The sequence below is a fragment of the Electrophorus electricus genome, chromosome 4, assembly GCF_013358815.1.
Source record: "Electrophorus electricus isolate fEleEle1 chromosome 4, fEleEle1.pri, whole genome shotgun sequence".
NCBI lineage: Eukaryota > Metazoa > Chordata > Actinopteri > Gymnotiformes > Gymnotidae > Electrophorus > Electrophorus electricus.
The window spans coordinates 27,208,046-27,232,529 of NC_049538.1; the positions used below are offsets into that span (position 1 = coordinate 27,208,046).

Consider the following 24,484-nt stretch of genomic DNA (forward strand, 5'->3'; position numbering starts at 1 on the left):
TGTCACATTCAGCACCTTTTATTCATTATCTTTGTATGTTGCAGCGTGGCAAGCTTAAGCACAAACACGCGGAAGTGGCAACACAACTTGCCATATTAAATAGCCTTATGACTGAGTGAATGTTGTGCCTTGGGTTTTTACCCTTTCTGAAACCTCCATCTTCAACTGGAAAGTACTGGATAACAAATACCAGGGCTTCTAGTGGGTGGAATCTCTGAAGCCTGCACTGCCTGCCTTAACTGTCCAGTATAAAACCCAATGGAAATTCAATGTGGGAAGCTCCTTTCTTCCCAAGGCTTCTAAATGAACACCCGACTTGATGGACAGTGATGTGGTAAGTAGCTCAGGCTTGAGAGAAAAGATAACAGACATTTAATGGACTCTTGTACTTTGAGGCATCTCCATTTAACTTCAAAAGGAAATAACAATGTAAGATTGGGAACTTAAGGTAGAAAACAGACTTTTCATGCAAACATGAATATTACATTATGTACATTATATATCTGCACAGTAGTTATATTATTCATTAAGGATCATAAAGATGTTCATTTAAGTGCAGTTGAAATCCCATTTGAATTCGCTCTGAGCTGTATACATTGTTGAGTTAGCCCTTACAGTCACACGTGCCTTTTTAAAATTCACTGGATATGAAGAGCCTGATTACAGCATGAAAGATTTATAGAAGCTCATCCACAGACATGTTAAAGGTGAAGTCCACTGAGATTCTACATGTTTTATATGTTTATCAGAAAAAATAATACAAAAGTGTTTTCCATTATAACAGAATTGACCACTGCGAACTAGTACAAAACCTTTTCACATTTTCCTGGTAGATTCCTCTTTCTGACATTGGCTGATTGTAAACACAAATCCAAAATGCATAATGAGTTTGTGGCCTTCTGAGATGGCCAACGTATGTGGTTCATCTATGACAGCGACATCTGCAGACATACTTGGTGACAAGGACAGTTGATTAAACCCGAGGAAATCCAACTGCTGTTCATTCACCATTAACAATAGCTGGAGAATGTTTCTGTGCAATGCAACAACATTGGGGTTCAGCAGTTAATGTAGTGACAGCATTACTGACAACATTAAGCATGCCAGGAACATTGTTTATACAGGCCAAGAATTCGTTAGGGGACATAAAAATACACTTTTCATGATTTTGTGGAATTTCCCTTTAACAGGTTGGTTATTGTATAATGTTGAGCTTTCATAAATATCTCAAATGTCTACAAAACTCAATAAAAGCAACTGTACATTTATACAGCACAAAAACATATTCTGAGTTGCACCCAAGAACTCATTCCAAAACCAGCGTTACAGACAAAATTGCTTTTGCTATCCATAATATGGCTCAGCATTAGTAAACATGATTAATTAGCAATTAGTCCAGAAAAGTAAGCGCAAACTGAAAAGCAAGGTTATATCTAACAGAAAGAAGAGGTAAAACAAAACTCAGTGTAAGATACAACAGAGTGTAGAAGATGAGAGCGTGTAGAAAACGAGTGTAGAGGACAAGGGAGTGTGAGCTGACAATAGCTCACACAACAGCCAGAAGCTTTACATGGCTACTCACCAACATTACACATCGCTTGCAGGAAATGTACCTCCTAATAGCACAAATCATAGAATGTTAAACTATATTTCACTCAGCTACAAACCCCTTTCTGTTCTTATTTAAGATATATTTTCTTATTTAAGATATATCTTTGTCATATATTTTTTTTATTTGCCTATTTGTCACTTCTTTGAAACATTTCTGTACAAATATGTATATTTGTGGAAATAATGGATATGAAAAAAAATAATATCAAGTATACTTTTGTAAACACATTATATAGATACACATGAAATAAATGGCACTTCCATGTCAAAGTGTATTGATAAAGACTCGTTTATAACCATATTGGCATAATTATATGCTCTCTAGTAAAACCAATTTGCAAAACTAAGTCAAAACCCCTCACTCATTCTCAGTAGCCTTATTAGCAGGTGCATTCTATGGCTTTGGGTTACTTGAATTATGCGTGCTGCGCACTATTAATCCTCTCAGAGAAAGTAAAATGAAACTGAAGATAACAAAGACAGCCTTGTTTACACTTCCCGTCCTCCCGCAGGCGCACACCTCAAGCTGTGCGGTTACCTAACTTCATCTTCAGAGGGCTCTGACTTCTCCACACAACATTCCATAGTGTTGGCAATGCAGTGTGGCGTTGAGAGGGCTGCAGGTGTCTGGTCTATGAGCTCAGGTGCTGGGTCACAGGACAGTGGGTCCAGGGAAATGGGCCACTCCGACCGCGATTCCTTGCGTCCTGCTTCTCTTAGGGGCATTCTCAACACGCTGACAAAGGAACACTTGCTCTTCTGAAATCACGCTTGTGTTTGTATCTGTGTCTGCCTACATGTTTCATGCTAGGTAAAGGCTGGACTGGAGGATGGAAAAACAAAGCTTCATAATATCTACAATGTGTGATTTTTACAGAAATGTTGGTGTCAGCATGTCAGTATGTCCTTGACATTCATACTGCAAGTCTCTTTAAACCGAAAGACATGTCTTATATCCATCGATACATGAAAAGTAAACACAAACAAGAGGCAAGAAGGATGCTGTGGGCTGGGCTTATATGACTGACGTGACCTTTCAAAGACTCCTGATTGGTTTTGTCTGGGTTCCGGGCCCCAGTGGTGGTTACTGATTGGACGCGGTTAGAGCACATATCATACAAGTTACCGGAAAACTGCATCTTTTTGGACTCTTTTCTCAAGGACTCCCACACAGCAGCTGCCTCTTCAGGGCAACCAGCCATGGCTACATTTGCACAGTCGTGAAAATCATCCCAGGACCTGCAACAGGTAAAGTCCACACATTAACAGGAAGAGGTACATGTAGACTCCTTCAATAATAAGCAACATTGGTGTTATTTGGAAATAGAAATAATGACTCAGATTCTAGGTTGGGCTATGGGTATGCGTAGAGACATAAAGTGTCTCGTAACTCTGAGTGTTAATGTGTATGTTAATTTAAATAATAGTCATAGTATAAGTAAACTAAATATGTAAATAATGGAACATAATTCCTAGTTTTGTAGATATTAAATATGACCATATTTGCAGTTCCAACCTCAACACAAAGCTGCCATAGTTATAAAACTCATGTTTAGAAAAAAACAACCCAACACTTGTCATTCTCTGCTCATAATTCTCCCTTGTCCTCCTGAGAGGGATGAACAGGGCAGCTTTGGTTTAGATGTAAATCAGAAACTTTATTCTGGTGGGAAAACATTGCAGTTTCTAAAGTGCTACCTGTCAGAACACAAAGAGTAACAGTAATTGTAATTATACCCAGAATAAGATGTCAAATATTCTGTCCCAGCTCAGAAGGGAGATTAATATAATAACTGAAACCTTAAGCATAAAACAAACACAGAAGCACACATATGTCCCTCCAGGTTGCTGGAATGTGCTCTGACTATGGCACACTAGCACTAATAACATGGCTGTCAGGATCACTATTCAGCTTGCCAGAGCAGCAATGTGGAACACTCTAAGTGTGACAGCAAGATTCTTTCAAAGACTCTCTGGCTGCTACAGCATGAATACGAGCATATGCAGCTGACATGGGTGTGAGCTAATATAGATATAGATTAGAGACACCTGAACTAATGAGTTTGCACAGACTGTGAGAGAGAAACAACAGAAGAAAGAATGAGCTGTCAAGTTAGTCATACATAGTATTCTGTATCATCTATTCTGTCTGTGACAACACATGAGTATCACAAAAATTCCAAAGGTATGAGTGAATTACTCTGGATATATATGGGGGGGTAGAACCTGGAGGCTGATGTATATACAGGTTTATGTATATCTTCCCAAGGAACCCATCTGGTTGATATATACCCCTCATATCCTTTCATTTGTGCTTGGGAGAATACCTATTTAGTGTGTGTGTGTGTGTGTGTGTGTGTGTGTGTGTGTGTGTGTGTGTGTGTGTGAGTGTGTGAGTATTAGTGCATCACTAGAGATGAGAGTACAGACCTGCAGATAGAGTCGATTTCTTGCATGTCTTCTTCTTCTTTCTGGTTACTGACAGATAGGCTGTCTCCCAGGGCCAGCAGACAGTGGGCAAAGCCCTTGTAGATGGAGCCGCACCTCCTAGCAGCAGCAGTGGAACCAGGGCTGGTCACCAGTACTATAAAAATACATGCGCATGTGCACACACACACAGAGAGAGAGAGAGAGAGAGAGAGAGAGAGAGAGAGAGAGAGAAAGAGGCATTTCATTTATTTATTTGTTTGTTTGTGTTTATTGGCCCTGCTGGCTTGGCATCATAACAGGTGGTGCTGAAACAAAACAAAATCAAAAGTGTGTCTCATGTTGTGTTTAGCTAAAAAAAGATGAAGATATGAGCACCTGAAGTTTTCTCACCAAGGCATCTCCACATGAATGATGACGGCCACTTTTAAATTTCCTCTTTTGTTTTACTCACATTCTCAATTTATTCCACACCCCCTACATTCCATGGAATGGAACAGTGCATCAGGCATTTTTTGTGAAAATGTTGCCTCCCCATTTTTTTTTTGCCTCCACATTTGAGAGGACGTTTTGGAAGAGCAGGCATGCAGCATGTTTCGTATTACGTCAAAAACAACAAAACGAAACCCTTCTCTCCCACTTTCGGGGAAGGTCGTTGTCACATGGTCTCTGACAGCCAACTATACATTACAGCGAAAGAAACTGCAGCAATTTGATATGCCAACATGTAGAAACATCAGCTATTAATCAAAATAAAGCCAGGCACAGCTGTGCAAAGGCACACCAAAGGACAGGGCTGGCCTTGGGAAAATGGGAAAAGTGGGGACAAGCATTCTAAAAATTCAGAAGTGTTGCAGGATTTCTCATGGTTGCTTTTATGTGTGAGGAGCTTGAGCTGAGGCAGCTACGGAATACAAGGCGGATTTTTTCCTTTCTTTTCCTTTTCCTCCAAGCGCTGGGACGCAGTCCCAGTGCCCGGGGTCTTTAAAGCCTCGCCATTAGCTGCCTGCTCCTACAGCTATTCATGTGCATATAGGTTAAAGTGATGGCGGGGGGGGAATGGCAGCGCACTCCTTCTCCCAAAGAGATTTCCCTTTCCTCTTCTGTCCTGCTTTGTTCCAGTTCGTCTTCTCTGAGCTCATCTCTCTTCATCAGACGCAGCCACTGACGGGCAGACCGCAGAAGTAAGTAACGGCAGGCCTAAGTGAGGAACACGGGAGGAGCTTAATTGGGTCGGACAGCGAATCCCCAGCATCCTCCTTCCTTCCCTCGTGGGAATGCTTGATTAATATTTGATCGTCAAAGCTTTTTAACTCTGTCTTTCTCTACAAGGCGTCGTCTCCCTATTGCTGCAAACCTATTGATTTCTCACAATGTTTTTGCAGTGAGGTCTGAGGATTATTGGTTTCACTCATCCCCATCAACATTTAATGACGACCCAGAGAGCGGGAGCAGGAAACCGATGAGCAGGCTACACAGGACACGTGGAGGAGCGAAAGAAATCACTTCTGAATTAGTCAGACCCAACAGCACAACAATGTAAGCAAAGCAGATGGAAGCCGCTCGGGAGCAATGCAGGGCTCTTATCCTCACACCAAACTTCACACAGACATGCACTGTTTTCCTTCTTTAATGAATGAGAAAGCATATCTCCAGACAGGGCTATATGAAAATTTCCAAAGCAACAGGCCACGAGCAAGCAAACAAATGAATCAAAACGAGAGTGACCCTAGAGGAAAGTAATGTACTCTCCACAGAGTTCCAACCAATTAAAATGTATTCCATTAACAGTCTTGCTACAGCTTGCCTGCACCCAATTAATGGTCCGGAGCTGTACGAACAGATTATCCAGGGAGCTTCCTGTACCCTACTCCCCATTCTTCAGCACTGGTCAAGCCTATGCTGGTATCGACATTGTGTAATCCTGCCCTTCTGATAACTCTCAGTGCTGTATTTCCATAGGAACAAGGCCAGCCAGCCCAGAGACCCAGGCAGTAGATGTGACACAGGACTCGTTCGAGACTGGACATTAATATTTCATCTGTGATTTCATGGTAGTGTCCACAGGGAGTGTTTCTAAAAAAACACACACACACACACAAAAAAAAAACCCTTAACAGAGACAGAAAGAGACAGACAGACAGACAAAAGGTCTAATGTTGACCTTAAATAAATACTCCTGGGGTTAGATCATACCCGTGTCAGTAATAGCCTTTTCACAGTGCTAGGCACTATAATAATATATTCATCACAACAGCATCTACCAGTGGGAACAGGGTGATTGCCATATGATAGCATACACAGTAGTACATCACAGCTTAAAGTAATTTTGGGACACAGTAACATGTGTAGGCATATTTTGTCAACGTACTCCAAAATCCCAGTACAACAAAAATATCTAAATTGTTATATCCTACAGTTTTCAGAACTCTCAGAACACAGACCGCAAAGAACTTAGAGCCAAGAGTGTTGTAAAATATGTAGTCCCTGTTGCTTGTCTGCAAAGTTTGTATAAAAGTGCTGCATCAGAACAGGCTGGCTGGAAACGTCCTGTATTGACTGCTCCATTCCTTAGTAATGAACTGTGCATCAGTCCAGGGTGATGAGCTGCAAACCACTGGTCCAGGCGGGAGAAGTCTCTCTATCCCTGCAGTCATGTTCCTCCAGTCTGCACTGGTTAGCAATTAATGTATTTAATTCATAAGCAATAACCATACATTGTTTGACTCCCTACATGCATGCACAGTGAAAAGCACAGCGTTTCAGGCAAAGCGAACGATGCCTGGTGCACCCTAGGAATACAAATCACGGAAACTTCAGTTCCATAATATCGCAAAGGCAATTAGATCCACTAAGTCCATAATATGTCATCTTGATTTGATGGATTGCGAGAGGATGTTTCGTAAGAGCTGCTAATGTTTCTACTGTAGCCCACAGAGACACAATAGCAATTGTAAGCTAAGAAAAAGATGAAAACATTATAACAATACAGGGCAACACAAATACATTATCTGACAGCATAACAGCATTAGCAGAAACGAAACACTGAAAAAAGCTGCATTTGTGGAAACATAAAAGACTTAAAATACAGCAACACATAAGCCACCACACAAAACATATCCGTAAACACTGCATTTTACAACACTCACACAATAAACAATAACTACAATAACTAATGATACCTAGCTAGAGCCAGAATAATACTGCTATAAAAGCTAAGTGTTTTTTACAATTTGTCATCATGGAAATTGCTAGGGTTTCTAAATGTTTCCTTAACCGTGACTCTTCATGATAAACAACATCTGCCCTTGATGACAACTGTGCAGTAGTGGGCTACACTGATAAATCATAAGATTCTTTTCTGAGAATATTATGAGTTTCTGTAGTTCTTAGAGAATACTGACTGACTGCATGTATACTATTGTCACTAGTTCAAAACAAATGACCAGGTCTGTGCTTAGTGGCCTGGAGGCCATCTGTTGTGTGTGAGGTTTGGTTTTTCTTCTTTATGGTGGCTTTTCTTTCCAAAAGGAGCATTTTTTTCAGCATTTCATTCCTGGTCATGTTTACGTATTTGTAGGTTCCCCTAATGTTATTTTTTGTTTGTGTCACAACTTCTATTGTACCATGACACCGCGGACCCCCCCTAATGGAAACGGCTCAGAGAAAGACCCCACAAGCGTACCCACAATTTAGTCATCATTTAGCACAATACAACTGTAGGGCATCCAGGCTTTGTTTAGACTATTTCACACAGCCTAAAACAGACTATCGTTCCCGAATCTGGATTTATTGCATACTCTGCTGCGTCCGTCATCACTTCTCACAAAATACCCACGAAAGCTCTCGACAATCGTGGATAAAGGCCTCTTCATTTCCACACGATTACCAGTGCGTGGAGACGGTCCCATTCGCCACACCCTCCGCCATTTAGAATACTAACCTTCTCACCCCACACTCTCCATTTTCTATCTGCCGCGCCCGTGCCGGCCTCTGGGGCAGCGAGATGACAGAGGTGGAGCCAGGCTCTCCACCCGCACGCGTGCGCAGCCGGTCCGGGGCACCGCCGAGCTGGCAGGAAAGTCTGCTGCACACGGCTCACCCAGACCCAGCCGTCGCCAAGCCTTCTAAGCCGATGGAAGCGCTTCAGTCTCGAGTGGCCCTTTTGGAGCCATGCATACTGCATCTTTTAAAGCCCTCCATGCAGAAAGAGTAAGGAGCCCTTGGAAACGGCAAACATATGGAACACCTGAAATTTTCATGGAAGAGAGAGCTTCCCTTAAATTAATTATGGTGATACACAACATGATGTAGTATAAAAGAGCAAGATCTGCTTTATGCTATTTTATGCTTTCATCAGGAGGCTGTTAATTAAACAGTGAAGCTTGAATAGCTTCAGTGACTGAACAATGTGCTAATCAAACTCATAAAATATTAGTATTAATTGGCACCCCCCCCCCCCCCGCCTCCCCATATTAACTAATGAAAATCTAAGATCAGCAGTGTGATGTCATATACAGATCTGACTTAACTTCTCTAACAAAAAGGATTGTAGGCTTTGTGTCTCTGAACACAGGGGGCTTGGTCGAAGGGGGAAACGGATTTAGCAGCAAACATCAGAAGACTAATATTGTTAATACCCTACACAAAGTGAGATAATGCAGGAGGGCTGAACTCATTAAGACACTAGCCCATTACCCACAGGGATGAGCGCTTCATCAAAACCACAGGATAGGGCTCCGGAGAGAAGCTTCATTAGTCAACTTATCACCGAGTTATATTTAACAGTGCGCTGCTGGAACACAATGAAGGCACTCTGAGGTTCTCTGTGGGCGGCGAGGTATTTTAAATGTTTTCTCATCTTAAGAGAGACTTAGGGTATAAGTGGCTGGGACAGGGTGTTGGGCATTTATATGGAAAAAGAAGAAGAAGAAATCTTCTGAGCTCATAAGAATGTGAGTTGGTCTTAGGTGTACTGCGACAGGCATTATGCCATCTCGAAAGCCTCTCTGAGGTACAAGTGGTTCTGACTCTGCTTTGAAACTTCCACTTCAAAACACATAGTTTCAGTGGGATCTTTCAAAGTTAAAAAATCACAAGGGTAGTTTTCCGGAGCCAGAGTAAGCGTAGTTAGCAATGAAATATACCATTTCTCCACTGAAAATTCATTGTAGTCTCTAACTAGGCTTGTTTTAGTCTAGCCCACACAGTTGATATTCACTCCATAAATTAAAGTTTAAACCAGAGCCTTTCTGCAGTCGAGTTGCATTCGGAGGGCACTTGTAGCAGACAAAGCTCTGCTGAGGAGAGAGAGTCTGGCACTCTCTGAACAGACTTCTGCTGCTTGGCATTGGCATTGCTGTGCAGCTCTCCCAGAGCGCTATGGTAACTTTTACCGTGGTAACTATGGCACTCGCTTGCACAGCATCGTTAAGGGCGATGCTGTGGAGTCATGGCGTGCGAGAGGCTGAGAGGGCCTAGCTCCCCTGAGCCAGCCTCTGAAATGGGACCTCCCACGGCTTAGCCAAGCAGGACAGCATCGTGCAAACAACACCTGATAATTAGCTCTGCCAGCGAACTCCCCTTTCCAAACGACCGGCTAACCTCACTGCGTTTTCCATTCACACCTTCACTGAATGGGGAGACTGGGGAGAAGTGCATTCAGCCACTCTTAATTTCCACATAAAAGGACCGAGCAAAAGCATTGGAGAGACATGGGAGGATGGTGGGTTGGAGGAGGGAGAGGTGCAGGGGGACACTCTGACTAGAACGTTCTGGTTCTCACGTCATCGGGTGTAATCACCAGACAAGACATAGTAGAAACACGGCACAACGTTAGCCCTCACTACTGATGCTGGAAAACGAGGGTAACGTGTGTTCAGGCAAGCGCCATCACTGTCATTAGGAGTTGCCTTCTGTTGCCCAGGTTGTCCTCAAGGTGAGGATGGGTAATTGGAACATAGTGGAGTACAAGCAGAGCTAGTGTTAAAATGCTGCCTATTAGCTCAGACACACCTGAGGGTTTTAGGAGGTAGTTTCAGTGTATGGTTACATCCTGTCCTGCTCTGGAAACTATGCTCTAGCAGTTGGTTATCTGCCCCAGGCTTACTGTCAGAATTGAGATGTGCATTTTAAGGGCACTGACTGGGAGCAAAGATGTTTAAGTTGGACTGCTTTTGATCCTGTGTGATCTAGTGCACATTACCCATGCAGAAGGACACACATGATTTTATGGTTGCATACCATCACAGGCGCGCACACTCATATTATAATAATTGCCTTTATGTGGTTCCTCAAGTGAACTGTTGCTTTCTTCTCATCGCAAGGACATTTGGTCCCCAAGAGTAAATCAAAACACAGTATAAAGAAACACCGACATTTCCCACTACCTCTGAAATGCTTAAATCCCAGAGAGACTGCAGTTTTCCTGTGGAAACTGAGCAGGCAGGGGAGGAGCTGGCAGACAGTATCCTTCCCATCACTGACGTTCCAGCATTACCTTTGATCAAAGGGAGATGAGACGTATCTTGTCCAATGCACACACACACACACACACACACACACACACACACACACACACACACACACACACACCTATATGCATGCATCAATGTTCTGCTACAAAAAGGTGAAGGAACAAGACAGGGGGGAAGAAAGAGAGAGGGAGAGAGGGAACAAGCGAGAGAGAGATGGAATCAAGATTATTTTGATTGGGTCCATTCATTAGCTCTCACGCAAGATGGTGAAACACATGCTCTAAAATTTCATCTAACAGAACACCACCACTGAGATGCTCACACCCTGGTCTGGAACAGGGTGTCACCCTAATGTGAGCACCAGGCTGACGACACCCGTGTGCCCTCAGCAAAGACATGTGCTGATAACCCGAACAGATGATGGAGCTGCAGCATTTGCTCTCGCTCTAAAACTGCTGGCAGGATTGCATTCTGCTTAAGTACTGCTGGAAAAGACTGGGAGGCAATTTAGACAACTTACAGATCAAATGCATTATTGGTTTTCCCTGTTACATGATACACCACAGCATAGTGGTTTGAATCTTTTTTCACCAAACTTCAACTTGTACCTAACAAAATAAGGTACAAATTAGAGTGGGGGGACATGCAAAATATCTGAGACAATATATGGCTTGTCCTTCGTATAAATATTCGCAAGATTTATTGCACATGGTTAATCTTAATGGATACAACCCATAAATATAATGTTGAAATAATAAATATGTTTTAAACAAAAGTCCATAGGCTAATTGCTAAGATTACATTTACTGCAACAAGAGTGACTTATGGTGGAGAGGTGGAGACAGAGAGACAGAGAGAGAGAGAGAGAGAGAGAGAGAGAGAGAGAGACGATGAATAAATGACTCACTGTTGAAAGCCTTATATGACACAGAATTAAGTTCTTGCCCTGCACTCATGTCAAAAAAACAAGCAGATAAAAAACATTCTGAATTAATTTTGATAACACTGCGGCTTTTGAGGCAATTATACTTAATTATAATTATACTCTCAAAATCCTTCATGTAATTTATTTCTTGTTTCATACATTTACTATTTCATTTGTTTTACTGTTAGATATCTATATAACAAAAACGCCCTGTTATGTACATATAACTGGACAGAAGGTTAAGAAGTCACATCGTGCTAACAGAGTTTAGATGATGTCATGCTTGTGTCATACTAATGAGGCAGAAGACAGAAGAGTATTTTGAAAAATCTCCTTAAAAATGTAATTTTTCAGTTTTAGCAAGTCACTTTTATTTAGAGTATGCACAGATGCAATGTTCTTTCCCTGAAACCTTGCAAGAAAAAATGAGAACTTAAAATTAACATCATTCTAATCATTTCTATTCAATTATTACATAGTGATCATAAAGTTTACGCAGTAATGTTCAATGACTGTACACAGTGGAAAATGTGACATAATAACTAACTGTGAAAGGGAACTAGACTCCAGCATAGATAAGTTATACACCAATACACCACAGCTCTGTTTCATAAATCCTAAACAGAACAGCACGCATATAATGATCACACAATGAAGTCTTCTGCACTTAAATGTCTCTTGATCCATAAAAATTATCCCTCGTGTGTTTACTCACAAGGGTCAGACAAAACAGGCCCAGGTCAGTGTCCCAGGCCCGACTTTGACGAAGCACCACAATTAAGTCAGTGTGGCGAAAAATAGGAGCTCAGTCACATTGTATCTGTGGCACAGAGACTGCAGCTCTGCTACTATTCAGACAGAGAGTGTAAAAATAGTCAGAGACACAATGCAGCATTTTAAGGACCTTTTCAGGCACAGCAGCAGTAGGATTCGATACACCACTCCAAAACACCACAACCTTCATGTCAACAGAACCCCACCCCGTCACAAAAAGCTTTCACAGAACGACTGCATTCCTGACTGCGGTTCTCCATGTGAGGACCACAGCACTGCTGCTGAAGTAGGGTACGGCACATGGAATAACAGAATCTCTTTATTTTTCTCTGATATTTTTTATTTTTTTTTGCAACCACTTGGCATTGGCATGATTGTAGTACAATGGCAGAAAACCAATTATTGTGCAAAAGCACATCACGAAAGGGCACCGCAAGGCCTTTCATGATGAGCAGGCTGCAATAGTGTGGGGACAGTAGAAAAGACCAATATCCAGATCAACAAAATTCAAAACTCAAAATAAAACATATGTCTGCACTAATCATGTCTGTCTGCACTAATCATGACACCAATGCAGTGTGTATATATATATATATATATGTATACACACACACACACACACACCCCACCACACCAGGCAGGATCCCAGATGGAGGCTGTGCAAAGATGCCCCTGAAACAATGCAACACACATAACAGCAGCATGCAAAATGCTAGCAAGCAGAGCATATATGGAACACCATAACCAAAGGAAAGGCATAGTATACATAAAGATCTATGATGATTACAGGCTGGAAGTTCCAAGGTCAAAGTGAGATACACCCACAAAGGTGGTGGAAAATGACCATGCTAAGATCTTGTGAGACTTCCAGATACAGACAGACAAGAGGGTAATGGCTAACCAAGTGATAGCAATTTCAGGAACAAAGAAGACAAAAAGCTCGAGAAATACCAAGGGCTAAAAGAAGAGGTAGAAAGATGTGGAAGGTGAAGGCAACAGTGGTCCATGTTAATCTGTGACTGTGACTCCGAAACTGGAAAAATGGCGCCAGCAAATCCCAGGAACGACATATATATATATATATATATATATATATATATATATATATATATATATATATATATATATATATATATATATATATATATATACACACACACACACACATACACACACACACACAGACACACACACACAACATTCAGTTTCTACTGTTTGTTTAGAATATATATATATATATATATATATATATATATATATATATATATATATATATATATATACACACACACACACACACACACACACACACACACACACATACATATGTGTACGTGCATGACACACACACACATACACATTAAGTTACTTGACTAGTAATCAGAAGGTTGCCAGTTCAAGCTCTTAGCAACTCCCTTAACCTTAATTATAGAAGCCAGGAGCCAGAAATTCTCCTCTGAGAAAGTGTTCTTTCAGTGGCATGGTAGCAGCGTGAAAATAGACACACCAAAGCTGGTGACTGAACAATATGGGAAAAGCATATGGGAGAAGGAGGCAACACATAACAACAATGCCCAGCGGTTATTGAAACTCGGAGCAGAACAATCTCCAAGATAAACCTCAGCAATTTCCAGTAACCAGTAACCATCATGCTGGCAGACATCCAAGAAACTGAGTGCCTGAGAGTCCTGAATCTGAAGGACCCGCAGAAAGGGGTAGTTCCGTCCAACCACCAGCCGATAACCTGTCTCTGCCAATCACCAGCTACAGGTGGATGAAACAGTCAGTCAGGACTGTAAGGCCAGACAGACCAACGTGTGCATTGCCTGGATTGACTACAAGAAAGCCTGTGATTCAACGCCCCACATATAGATCCTGGAATGTTTGAGGCTGAATAACATTAACAGGACTCTAAAAGCCTTCATCAGGAGCTCAGTGCGGCTGTGGACAACAGGCCAATAGCAAAGCCAATAGCAAAAGTCACCATTAAGTGCAGGATTTACCAAGGAGATGCCTTGCCCCTGTTCCTGTTCTGCGTAGGCCTGAACCACCTCAGTGAAATCATCACCAAGAGTGGCTATGGATACCAGCCACCAGCCACCTCCTCTACATGGATGACACCAAACTGTGTGCCAGAAGTGAACAACACACTGAGTCACGCATCGATCTCACCAGGATATAGAGCAATGTCATTGCAATGTCATTCTGGACGGATAAGTGTGGTTGGATGGTCACAAGGAGAGGGAAGGTAGCTAGAACTGAAGGGATTGTACTACCAGAAGGTAACAACAGATATTGAGAGGACCACATACAAGTACCTTGGAATTCCATAGGCAAAGGGGAATCATGAAGAGGCCACAAGGAAAGCAGCTACAGCCAAATACCTACAAAGAGTGAGATCTGAGAAGACAGCTGAATAGGAAGAACAAGATCTGGGTTAACAACACCTGTGCTCTACCAGTCATCAGATAATAAGATGGCCAAAAGAGGAGACAGAAGCCACTGACATCAAGACAAGGAAACTCCTCACAATACACGGAGGGTTTCATCCCAAATCCAGCACTCTCAGACTGTGCACTAAGTGGAAGGAGGGGGACCAAAGACTAGTGAGCATCAGAGCCACTATCCTGGATGAAACGACTAAGATCCAGGAGTACACTAGAAAGTGATGAAGTGCGTAGTGAGCTCGTCCTCAACAGAAACCTGAGGAGGTTGGGAATGAGGGTGAGCAGGAACCATCATGGGAGGATAAACCCCTGCATGGAAAAAAAACCTGGAAAAGGCTAGAATGAAAGAGAACACAGAGGTACTAATCATGGAAACACAGGAATAAGCTCTCAATAGAAGATCAATAGAGGCTGGGATCTACCACACCAGGCAGGATCCCAGATGCAGGTACGTGCTCATGTATTTGGCGTCTACTAAGAAATAGAAGAATTTGTTTTTTGACTGTTGTCACACTGCTTCTTTTCTCTGGAGTCTCTTACAAAAGGCTGCTTTTGGGAGGAATGCAAGCTGTTTATATGAAACAATTACAATCACAAGTAGGTCCGCCATCTAGTTAAGGTTTGTAAACCATGCGGTATGCAGTCTAGCACACAGTGTTGAAATTATTATAAAGTTTGCAGTTTCTTTCTCATGGAAGCCAGCTGGTTATGCAACTTACTAAAAAGAACTATTTGGCATGATCACAAGCAGGCTTGGCCCCCCAAAGTGCAGTTGAAACCATCATAACGAACTATCCAATGATGAAACTCATATGAAGTTTTTCTTTCTGAAGCACAGTGACATGTGCCTGAAGAATAAAAGCTGATGAAAAGACAGAAGGGAATGATGAGGGGCTGAAAGAGCTAGAATTGCAGACACTTTTCCTTCCTTTTTTTGATCAGTCGTGATAGTGACAAGACCTCCATGAGCCTTACCGGGACCTGAGTATTCTATTCCACAGATTTTTCTGGTTGCTCTATGAATCGATTGCATAAAGCAAATATTTACCAGTAGAACACGTTGGAACCTGCTGTATAGTGTTGGCCAAAAGGTCTAACAGAAGAGTCGGAGTACATAGACTCTGAGGAGACTCCGAGAAGAAGCCGAATCATGGCAGGGCAGCATCTGGCACAGCCACTGTGCATTATTTAATGGGAGGAATTCACCGTGAAAGATTCATGGCCTCAGGAAGTTTACCCAGGAAGTTCTTATGCAAAAAAATGGTCAAGTAAACAAGAGAAATTCCCGATCTAAGGAACATTGGCTATGACCTTTTGCATGTTCTAGTTCTGGGGTGTACAGTCAGCTGGGGCATCCATTAGCCAACTCGCCATGGACCACCTGAACACACAGACATGGCAGTAGCCTGGATAATTGGTGGATGGTTGGCTGAGAGTACCTACACTTCACTGCAGGTATATCCCATGCCAGGTTTCAGCATCATCTGTTCCAGGTTTGAGTGCAGCTAATGAAGTGGGGTGGTTCTGTGAGGGCACCAGTTCCAGTGCCCCATAAACAGGCCTGACCTGCTATTTATATGGGCACTTGAAAGATGGACTGGTGGATTTTTGAATTGAAACTTGTCATGCTGCTATTTTGGGCAGATACTACAAGGCTGCTAAGATGTGGTGTCAGAGAACCAGAGAAGGACATGGCAGTGGCAAACAGCATTCTTACACACTGTCAGAGTAGTGCAATGTTCTCTATCACTGGCCTCTGCGGAAGGAGTAAGAAAATCACACAGCAGGAGAAATTTCACATTGCAGAGCATGTTACTCAGAAAGCTCCCACTATGAAACCACGCACAGCCCCAAGCATTGGGTGCTCCTTATCCGAACTTTAAACTCTCCAACCCTTTTCTCTTCCTCTTCCACACATTCCTCATCTTTCTCTGCCCCAGAAACATACACGACACAGGCTTAAAGCAAAAATGTCCTCCCAACAAAGGTGCTAGTTAGATCCACATTAAGGCGATTCCCCGTCTGCCAAATAAATGAGCTTCGGGCAGGGATCAATGGGGCTCTATCTCCAGGCCTGAGATGGAGAATAAATGCGAAGCTCATTGGACCGGACACTCGCTGCAGAGCCGGCTCCTACTCTAATGAGGTTTTATTGACTGCAGCACTAAAGTGCCCAGTTGTAACTTATCAGGATTAGCACACGCTTCCAGGTGTACGGACTGATCTGCTTTAAACCGCTTGTCTTCCCCTCCCTCTCTCTGTCTCTATCGTTGTGTCTCCTCTCTGTCAGCCTCTTTCCCTCAACAGATAGCTGCTTCATTCTCTTCCACTCTGCTCCCTTCTTCTCTGTGCTCTACTGCAATTCTGCAATGCTTCTTTCTAGTCTACTGCACGACTCATCTCTGAGCTACTGCACTGCCATCAATTTCTGTACCATGTGAAACTGTACTCCGTTGTATTGGGTGCTACTTTATATGCTTTTATTCTTTGTCTTTCCTTCTGTCTTCTATGAGTCTCTATGGAAGGTTTGCCAAAATCTGCTTTCACTGAGATTTCTCGAGTCGGTGTTGGTATATTCATGGGGATGTGTGCTGACTTCGAAAGTGTTCAAACAATGAATGTGAACTATGCCAAAATGTAGCCTAAATCCTAGTACAATTCTCTTGTATTATGAGTTGAGTAAATTGCCATGTTGATTCTCTCATGGAAAAACTTTGAGTAAGAAGGTAAAAAAAAAAGAGAAAACATTTGTTGATCTCTCTACTGACCTCCCTCCACTTTACCCACTTCCCCTCTACTGAATATCTTCGACAAACAATTCCTGCTCACATTACACACAGACACACAGACTGGAGCCCTCTTTCCTCAGCTGTCTGAAAATATAAACAGTTGAGTGAGCAGTCAGTCAAGTGTGGTCAACAGGAAGTGACAGCCATATTAATCTCTTATGTCCTCTTCCAATACACACCCAATCAGAAATTACATCGAAGATTTGTTCTACTCAATCTTTTGTAACTCCCCCACATACATAAACAGCACACCATTACAGCACAATACATATTTACAATAGGTAATATGTAATAATCAACTAATAAGACTTAAATAAAAACATAGCAGTTATAGTATAGCTTTTTGTATTGTTATATTTTAGATATATTTAAGTTATTCATTCTCAATAGAGCATTCTCCTTAAAGCACTGTCAATAGTGCATGATCTCACCCTAGATTACTACTGAGACCAATACATTTTGGTTGTCATGTTACAATAACTTTGCAAAAATGTACAGTTTCCTTCAATGGGTTCTAAAGAAAAAGATTCCATTGGTATTGGATATACAAGTAAGCTCAAACACTGCATACCATCAGATTATATCTCTCCTACTAAAAGATTTTGCTTTGGCCTTTGTGTGAGCAGATTATGGTGACCATGTTTAAGTGTACATTTACCCTCTGCAAGCACTGTGGGATACTAGAGGTCTTACTATTGGTCCAAATCTGCAGCCCACACAGCTTTGCCTGCCGGGGAAATGCTGCAGTGACCTTGGACATCCAGTTAGAAAACACCAATGTTCTCTACACCCTGGGACGTGCGTGTGCTATTCAGCTTTCTTTAATTATCTCGCAAACTAACATTCGTTTCTCTCTCTCGCTCTCTCCCTCCCTCTCTCTCTCTCTCTCTTACTCACACACTTAGAGTCACTGAATCACCCCAGGATTCATTAGTGCTCAGAGGACACAAGTTCCTGTGACTCCTCACAAAAAGCAAGTCACACTGGCCATGAATATTCATCCCCAGCATGAGCGCCGAGGTCGGGAAGCGAAGACGCTGCCGCCGCATTCTCATTTCACTGTGTTAGTTTAAGGATCTTGCCATACACCAAGCTCCCACTGAGAGGAGCTATGGGGAAATGACTGCAGCGAATGGAGTTTTGGGGAGTGAACTTGTGAAGGAGATTCCTGATGATTCAGACAAACACGCCAAGTTTGTCCTTCTGTCTGCATGCACTCTGCTTATAGAATGAATGTCTTCATGAGTGGCTTGGAAATTATGGTAGGACGTGACAGAGTCACACTGATCTATTTTGGTCATGATGCTACAACAAATGAACTGATGATAGTGTATCTTAATTAGTGCAATTAAACTCCTCTCCTGGAGGCCCACAGAACTACACAGTTTGGGTTTTGAATTAATGTCCCTGATTAATTAATGAGCTTGTTAGTCCAAAATGAGCTACCTCAGTTGTGATTTGATTTTTATGTACAATATGATAGAACTTCAATTAGTGTTCTAATTGGCAGGAGGGTTACTTCTCTGCTACTACCTGGTAGAGCAGGTATAGAATGGTGCTAGTAACAATAAAATCATGGGTTTGATTTCCAGGGAGCTCACATACTGTCAAACAAAATAAATAAATAAATAAATAAAACATGTATATTGCACCGGTTAAGACCATCTGCCAAATGCTGTAAATGTAATGTAATGTACTGTACCAAGCTGTCGGCTGAATATACAAACACAGAAAACACAAATGTGAAGGAGACAATGATCCCAAGAATGAAAAAGCCTACTGAACTATAGGGGTAAACTACATCTAAAAACAAATAATTCAAACTTAGGACTACCACAAGGACCAGGTGAACTGTCAATTCTGCCAATGAAAATGTATAGTGAAAGTGAACAGCTCACTCCAGCTATCAATTACACAGGAGAGCCACAAGCGAAGTAGAGATGGATGTCGCATGGACAGATCACTGACCCCACAGATCACCGCATGTGCTTTTCAATAATGGTGCACTGCCTCCGATTCCATAAAATAGCAAAGAATACTCACAAAGGTTACAAAATAATTAACTGGCACTGCAGTGCATTTATATTTAAAGTAAATCACATACAATCATTCATGGATGCTTTAATACTCTTCACTGCAATACTTCAAGACTCAATGATGCAACATTGAAATGTGGGCACATACAGCTTTTTATTCATTTTATTAGCCACACTTTAAAAGACAAAGGTCAACAAAGCTTATGTTTGCAGGGTGTTTTGATATGGTCAAGGTGGGCTGAGGCTGAGAGTTGTGTGGGAGTTGCCTGCCTATAGCAAGAGCTGGAGCAAAAACATCAAATATATAAATGTACTACCACTAATTCTGCAGAATAACACTTGCATCTGTTGCCACAAACAACCTTAAGGCATTGCAAGAAAAAATAGGAGGGACTGTCCAAACTTACAGGTGCTTTCTGTGTCACCGGCTGTTGATTCCAGCCTGGCCCCCAGATCCTCAACACTTGTTCCTCAGGGACCAGCTTCTGCAGATTGCACCTGTCCCACCCCCCACCCCCCCACCCCCGGCCTTTATCTGGTGCAGTGGCCAATCAGTCCAATTAATTGCTTAGTGATTACAAAACCCCAGACTGGGTTTGGATTAAAGGGCTAGGATTGATTGAATGTCTGAAGGTCTAATCATTTACTGAAGAGCAAATGTTTCTAATCCTCCAATCCTGCAATCTTATATATATGGCCACCACCTCTCCTAAAACACGCTTTGCTAACTCAACTGGTGTATAACATGGCAGTGTAATAAGATGCTACAAATGGAAGCGTCTAGGACCAGCAACAGCTCAACCATGGAACAGCAGACAAAGCAAACCTACACACCAAGTCCTGAAGCAAAGAGTGCTTAAAACCCGCATGTCCTCTGTTGCATCACTCACTACACAATTTCAAACAGCCTCTGAAAACAACATCAGCACAAGAACTGTGCATCAGGAGCTTCATAAAATGGGTCTCCATGGATGAGCAACTTCACACAAGCTAAAGTTCACTATGAACAATGCTACGTTTTGGCTTGAATGGTGTAAAGCACACCCAAAAAATTCCACTTATCTAGCAGTCTAAAAGATGAATCTGTGTTTGGCAGATGCTGGGGGAATGCTAGCTATCGAAAAGTGTAGTACCAACATTAAAGTTTGGTGGAGGAGGGATAATGGACTGTGGCTCTTTTTAGGGTTTGGGGCAAGGCCCCTTAGTCCCTGTGAAGAGTAATGTTAATGCTACAACATACAATGACATTTAGACTATTATGTAATTCCAACTTTGTGGCGACAGTCCCAGTTCCAGCATGACTGTGCCCCTCTGCAGCAAGACATGGTGAGGACAGGTTGGGTGTGGAGGAACTCCAGTGGCTTGCACAGAGCCCTGATCTCAAACCAACTGAACATCTTTAGGAGAAACTGGAATGTCATTTCCGAGCTAGACATTCTCGTTAAACATGAGTGCCTGTCCTCACAAATGCTATGAATGGGCCCAGATCACTACAGTTACACTCCACATTTTGTGGAAAGCCTTCCCAGGAGATTGGAAGCTATATATATATATATATATATATATATATATATATATATATATATATATATATATATATATATATATATATATATGTGTGTGTGTGTGTGTGTGTGTGTGTGTGTGTGTGTGTGTGTAGAGAGAAAGAGAGAAAAATTGCAAGGTTTAAAAGAAACAGGACATGTCACATAGAGGTCCTTCACTCACACACACTAAGTATTAATAGTTCCTTCTGTTAAGAAACACATTTTTGAAATAAAAACTTTAATTTCAGTCATTTGTGTTTCCAAAACAAGATTAGACAACTAACAGACCAGGAAAATTGCTGGACAGATGGTGCCTAAATGGCCATTTGCTGAAAGGGCTATATTTTTGTTTGTGTATGGGAAGAAAGTTTAAAAAATCAAAGCATTTTTCAAATAAATAAACAAACAAAATAGGAACAGTGATTGTACTTCAGAATACACTGGCAGGGATAAACAGATTGCTAAAATAACACCAAGTCTTTGTTACACCTCCCTCAAGCAAAATATAGCTAATATGTTGGCATGATATTTGGAAATGACTTTTTATTAAAGCCCATGCACAAGTGGAAGAAATTACCATCAAAGGCATTACCTTTAATTCAGTTGTTCTACATCTGAATGGTATGTTACATGTTAATGAACACATTTTTTTTCTTGAAGAATAGTTCAGCTTCCCACTAGAAATGAACCAAATGTACGAAAGCAATGTTGAATAGTCATTACTATCTGTTCATGTCAGGTGATTCCATTATAATATCTGTATTAGTATTTTTTTAGTTGGAGACAAAACAGTGCTATAACTGTAAATATAATACTAATACAGCCATAGTATATGATGAATTCATTAATCTACTCTTTTTAAAATTACTCAGCTCAAATTGCTTAAAGCACTTTTCAACCTTAATGAACATTTTGGTCATGAGTCAATATGCTATTTCGTATGCTAACTGGGTTAAGTCCCTACAGATTCCCATAGTATCTTTTAATTTTCAAGTTTGCAGGAATTCTGTAGTGGTTAGTTGTGGCCTAGAAAAAAGTCCCATATTTTAAATAGCCATGACACTGCCTGAAAACTGTGGTATTATAGAAAATATAGAAAGTGTTTGGATTTTAAAAAGTGAGATCACGTGTACCTTGAGTAGGTTGTCACTACACAAAATGTCAAAATCATTATTATATCATCACTTTATAGCAGGTCCTTATCTGCCGGTAACTAGACACGACGTTCTAAGTAATTTTCTGCTTAATTCATTTATATTTCTTTGCAAAGATATACATTCTAAAATGCAAATACTCGTGGAATTATTTTGCAAGCTATTCTTCATCGGTAGATACAATTGTAGCCTAGTGACGTCTTGAGCCTCGGGATGCGCAGGTAACTCTCAAAAGAAAATATTCCTTAAGAGAGAGGGAGAATAGAACAGATGCCCTTCGTTCATGATTTATTTCTATCGGCACGTTTTCCCTTTCCACATCCTCCAAGGAAGAGTGTTACATCGCCTTAGGGACGAAGCAACGCTGAACGGTGTTCGCTGCTTTTTGCAACTTCTGCAGCGCACGTGAGCGGATTGCAATACAAGCAAGGCATATAAAACTCCGCGGTAGTTTAGTTACGACGGATGTCACTTTTTGTGCTAATTTAACACACAGTACCCGAACCTAAATTGGTTTTTAAAGATCATTTTTCAGAACTTCTCATTCTTCAGCTTTTGGCCATCAACCGAGATAAAAGGTGAAATGATGCTCAACAGATCCTGTCCGAAGGATTCAAATGTTTCGAACAGTCGGACAGAACAACTTTTAAATAACGTCGTCAGGTCACTGCACTGCTGAATCACGGTACCGTAAAATCGCTGTCAAAATCATTTATCACCGACCTGAACGAAGTGTTGACACGAGAACTAGTTCAATCGACACACGTGTGTACGTGCAAGAGAAATATACTACTCATAATTTAACACCGAATGTACTTAAAATGGCATACGCGCAAATGTCATTAATTTAACTTACGTAGATGGAAAGCAACAGGCAAGAAGAAACAGACGCTGCTTAGAGATGCCATTCTGCAAAGGTCCTGAAGAAAAGGGGAAAGAGCGGCTGCAGTGGCGTTTCCCACGTCGCCGGTTTTCGGTGTGGTAACGTAAGCTCGCAGTTAGCACACAAACTAAAGTGGCCGTGCACTGAGGCCAGGAGGAGCGGATCGGTGACTCCAAGTGGTGCGTGCGTCTATAGTAAGGGGGCGGAGAGTGTTGCCCGGGCGCAACTCCAGAACACTGACGCATCGTTACGCACAGTCCCCAAAGGGCGCCTGCTGCAAAAGCTCCTTGAAACGACGTCCCCACACGTCCCTGTAATGCTTTGCTCCATCATAATACACAAAGATTAAAAAAAACAAAACAGTTTGTCAATGGGACAATATAGTAAATATAGTATAGCAGCAGACACGATGCATAATTCGTGAGGATATTAATCCGGTGTGTATAATTTATAGGCCGGTCTTCTGAAGCTATATACGTTAGTACATTATTTAACTTCCATTGCCTGCAAGTAAAAATACTTTTTAAAGGCAGAGCTAAAAATATAAGTATGAATAAACTTTACGAAACCTTATACAACGTTCAGTGTGGAAAGGAAATACATTTTAATGTAAATGTATGCTGTTGGTGCTGTTACAGCAAGGACCGGAGCATGCTGAGACCGGACACTTTTCGTCTGATCTATAAATATTAAATACCTTACTATACCTTATATAAGCCCAACTAAAGGCTTCGATGGCTTCCAATAGTGTAGACGAGTGTTTTGTTTATTTTTATTTTTATTGAATTTTAACCCCTGAGTGTTTACATCCAGAGCTTTCAAAAGGAAGGAACAACTAACCCTAACCACGTCTCTGTCAAGGTATGTGCACACTAAGTCTATTACAAAACTCGTTTTACAATGTTCAGCTAGTTCATCTATGACTTCAATCATGACTTCACTCAAGAGGATAGTACTAACATCAGACAGCAATTTTCACTTTACTGCAGCAAAGTATCTTTAAAGGCAAGTGCCTGATGTTAGCCACATCTTTAGTCTTGCCAGTTTCACTTTCTAGAAGAAACACTGCTTTGAATGAATACCAAAGACCTCTCCAATAACTGAGCAATCCATGATTCGAGAGGCAGGTCACCAGGCAAGGATGCAACAATCACAATTTTAACTCCTTAAATAATACTGCGTTTCCCAGAACGCCAACTTTTTGGAGAACTGAGGCATCTTCATGAACTCAATAAGAGGATGCTGCAGGAGGATGAGACATGCAACATGGTCATCAACCACCCGTGTCCACCAATCAGAACAAAATCATAGCAGATAAAGATGCAGTAAATGTTTTTTTTTTTGGTTTTTTTTGCTATTCCTCCCTTAGCCTATGTGCAATTTGGAAGACACAAACACTTAAATGCAAAATGAGT

General features: G+C 41.5%; 1 protein-coding gene across 1 annotated transcript; it reads right to left on the reverse strand.

Moving 5' to 3' along the window:
- nrn1la (neuritin 1-like a) lies at nucleotides 1-23,229 on the reverse strand. Its single transcript, XM_027003931.2, has 3 exons — nucleotides 23,043-23,229; nucleotides 4,042-4,195; nucleotides 1-2,850 (listed from the first exon to the last, which is right to left on the reverse strand). Exons 1-3 carry the CDS (start codon nucleotides 23,092-23,094, stop codon nucleotides 2,562-2,564), a joined length of 495 nt encoding a protein of 164 aa, XP_026859732.1. The 5' UTR covers nucleotides 23,095-23,229; the 3' UTR covers nucleotides 1-2,561.
- Between the last annotated feature and the right edge of the window lie 1,255 nt (nucleotides 23,230-24,484).

Excerpts from the sequence above, each read along its gene's own strand:
- nrn1la (XM_027003931.2), bottom strand. The coding sequence starts at position 23,094 with ATGGCATCTCTAAGCAGCGTCTGTTTCTTCTTGCCTGTTGCTTTCCAT. Across the intron at positions 4,196-23,042 it reads GCCTGTTGCTTTCCATCTAC|TACTGGTGACCAGCCCTGGT; the intron begins GTAAGTTAAATT and ends GTATTTTTATAG. Across the intron at positions 2,851-4,041 it reads GAAATCGACTCTATCTGCAG|GTCCTGGGATGATTTTCACG; the intron begins GTCTGTACTCTC and ends TACCTGTTGCAG.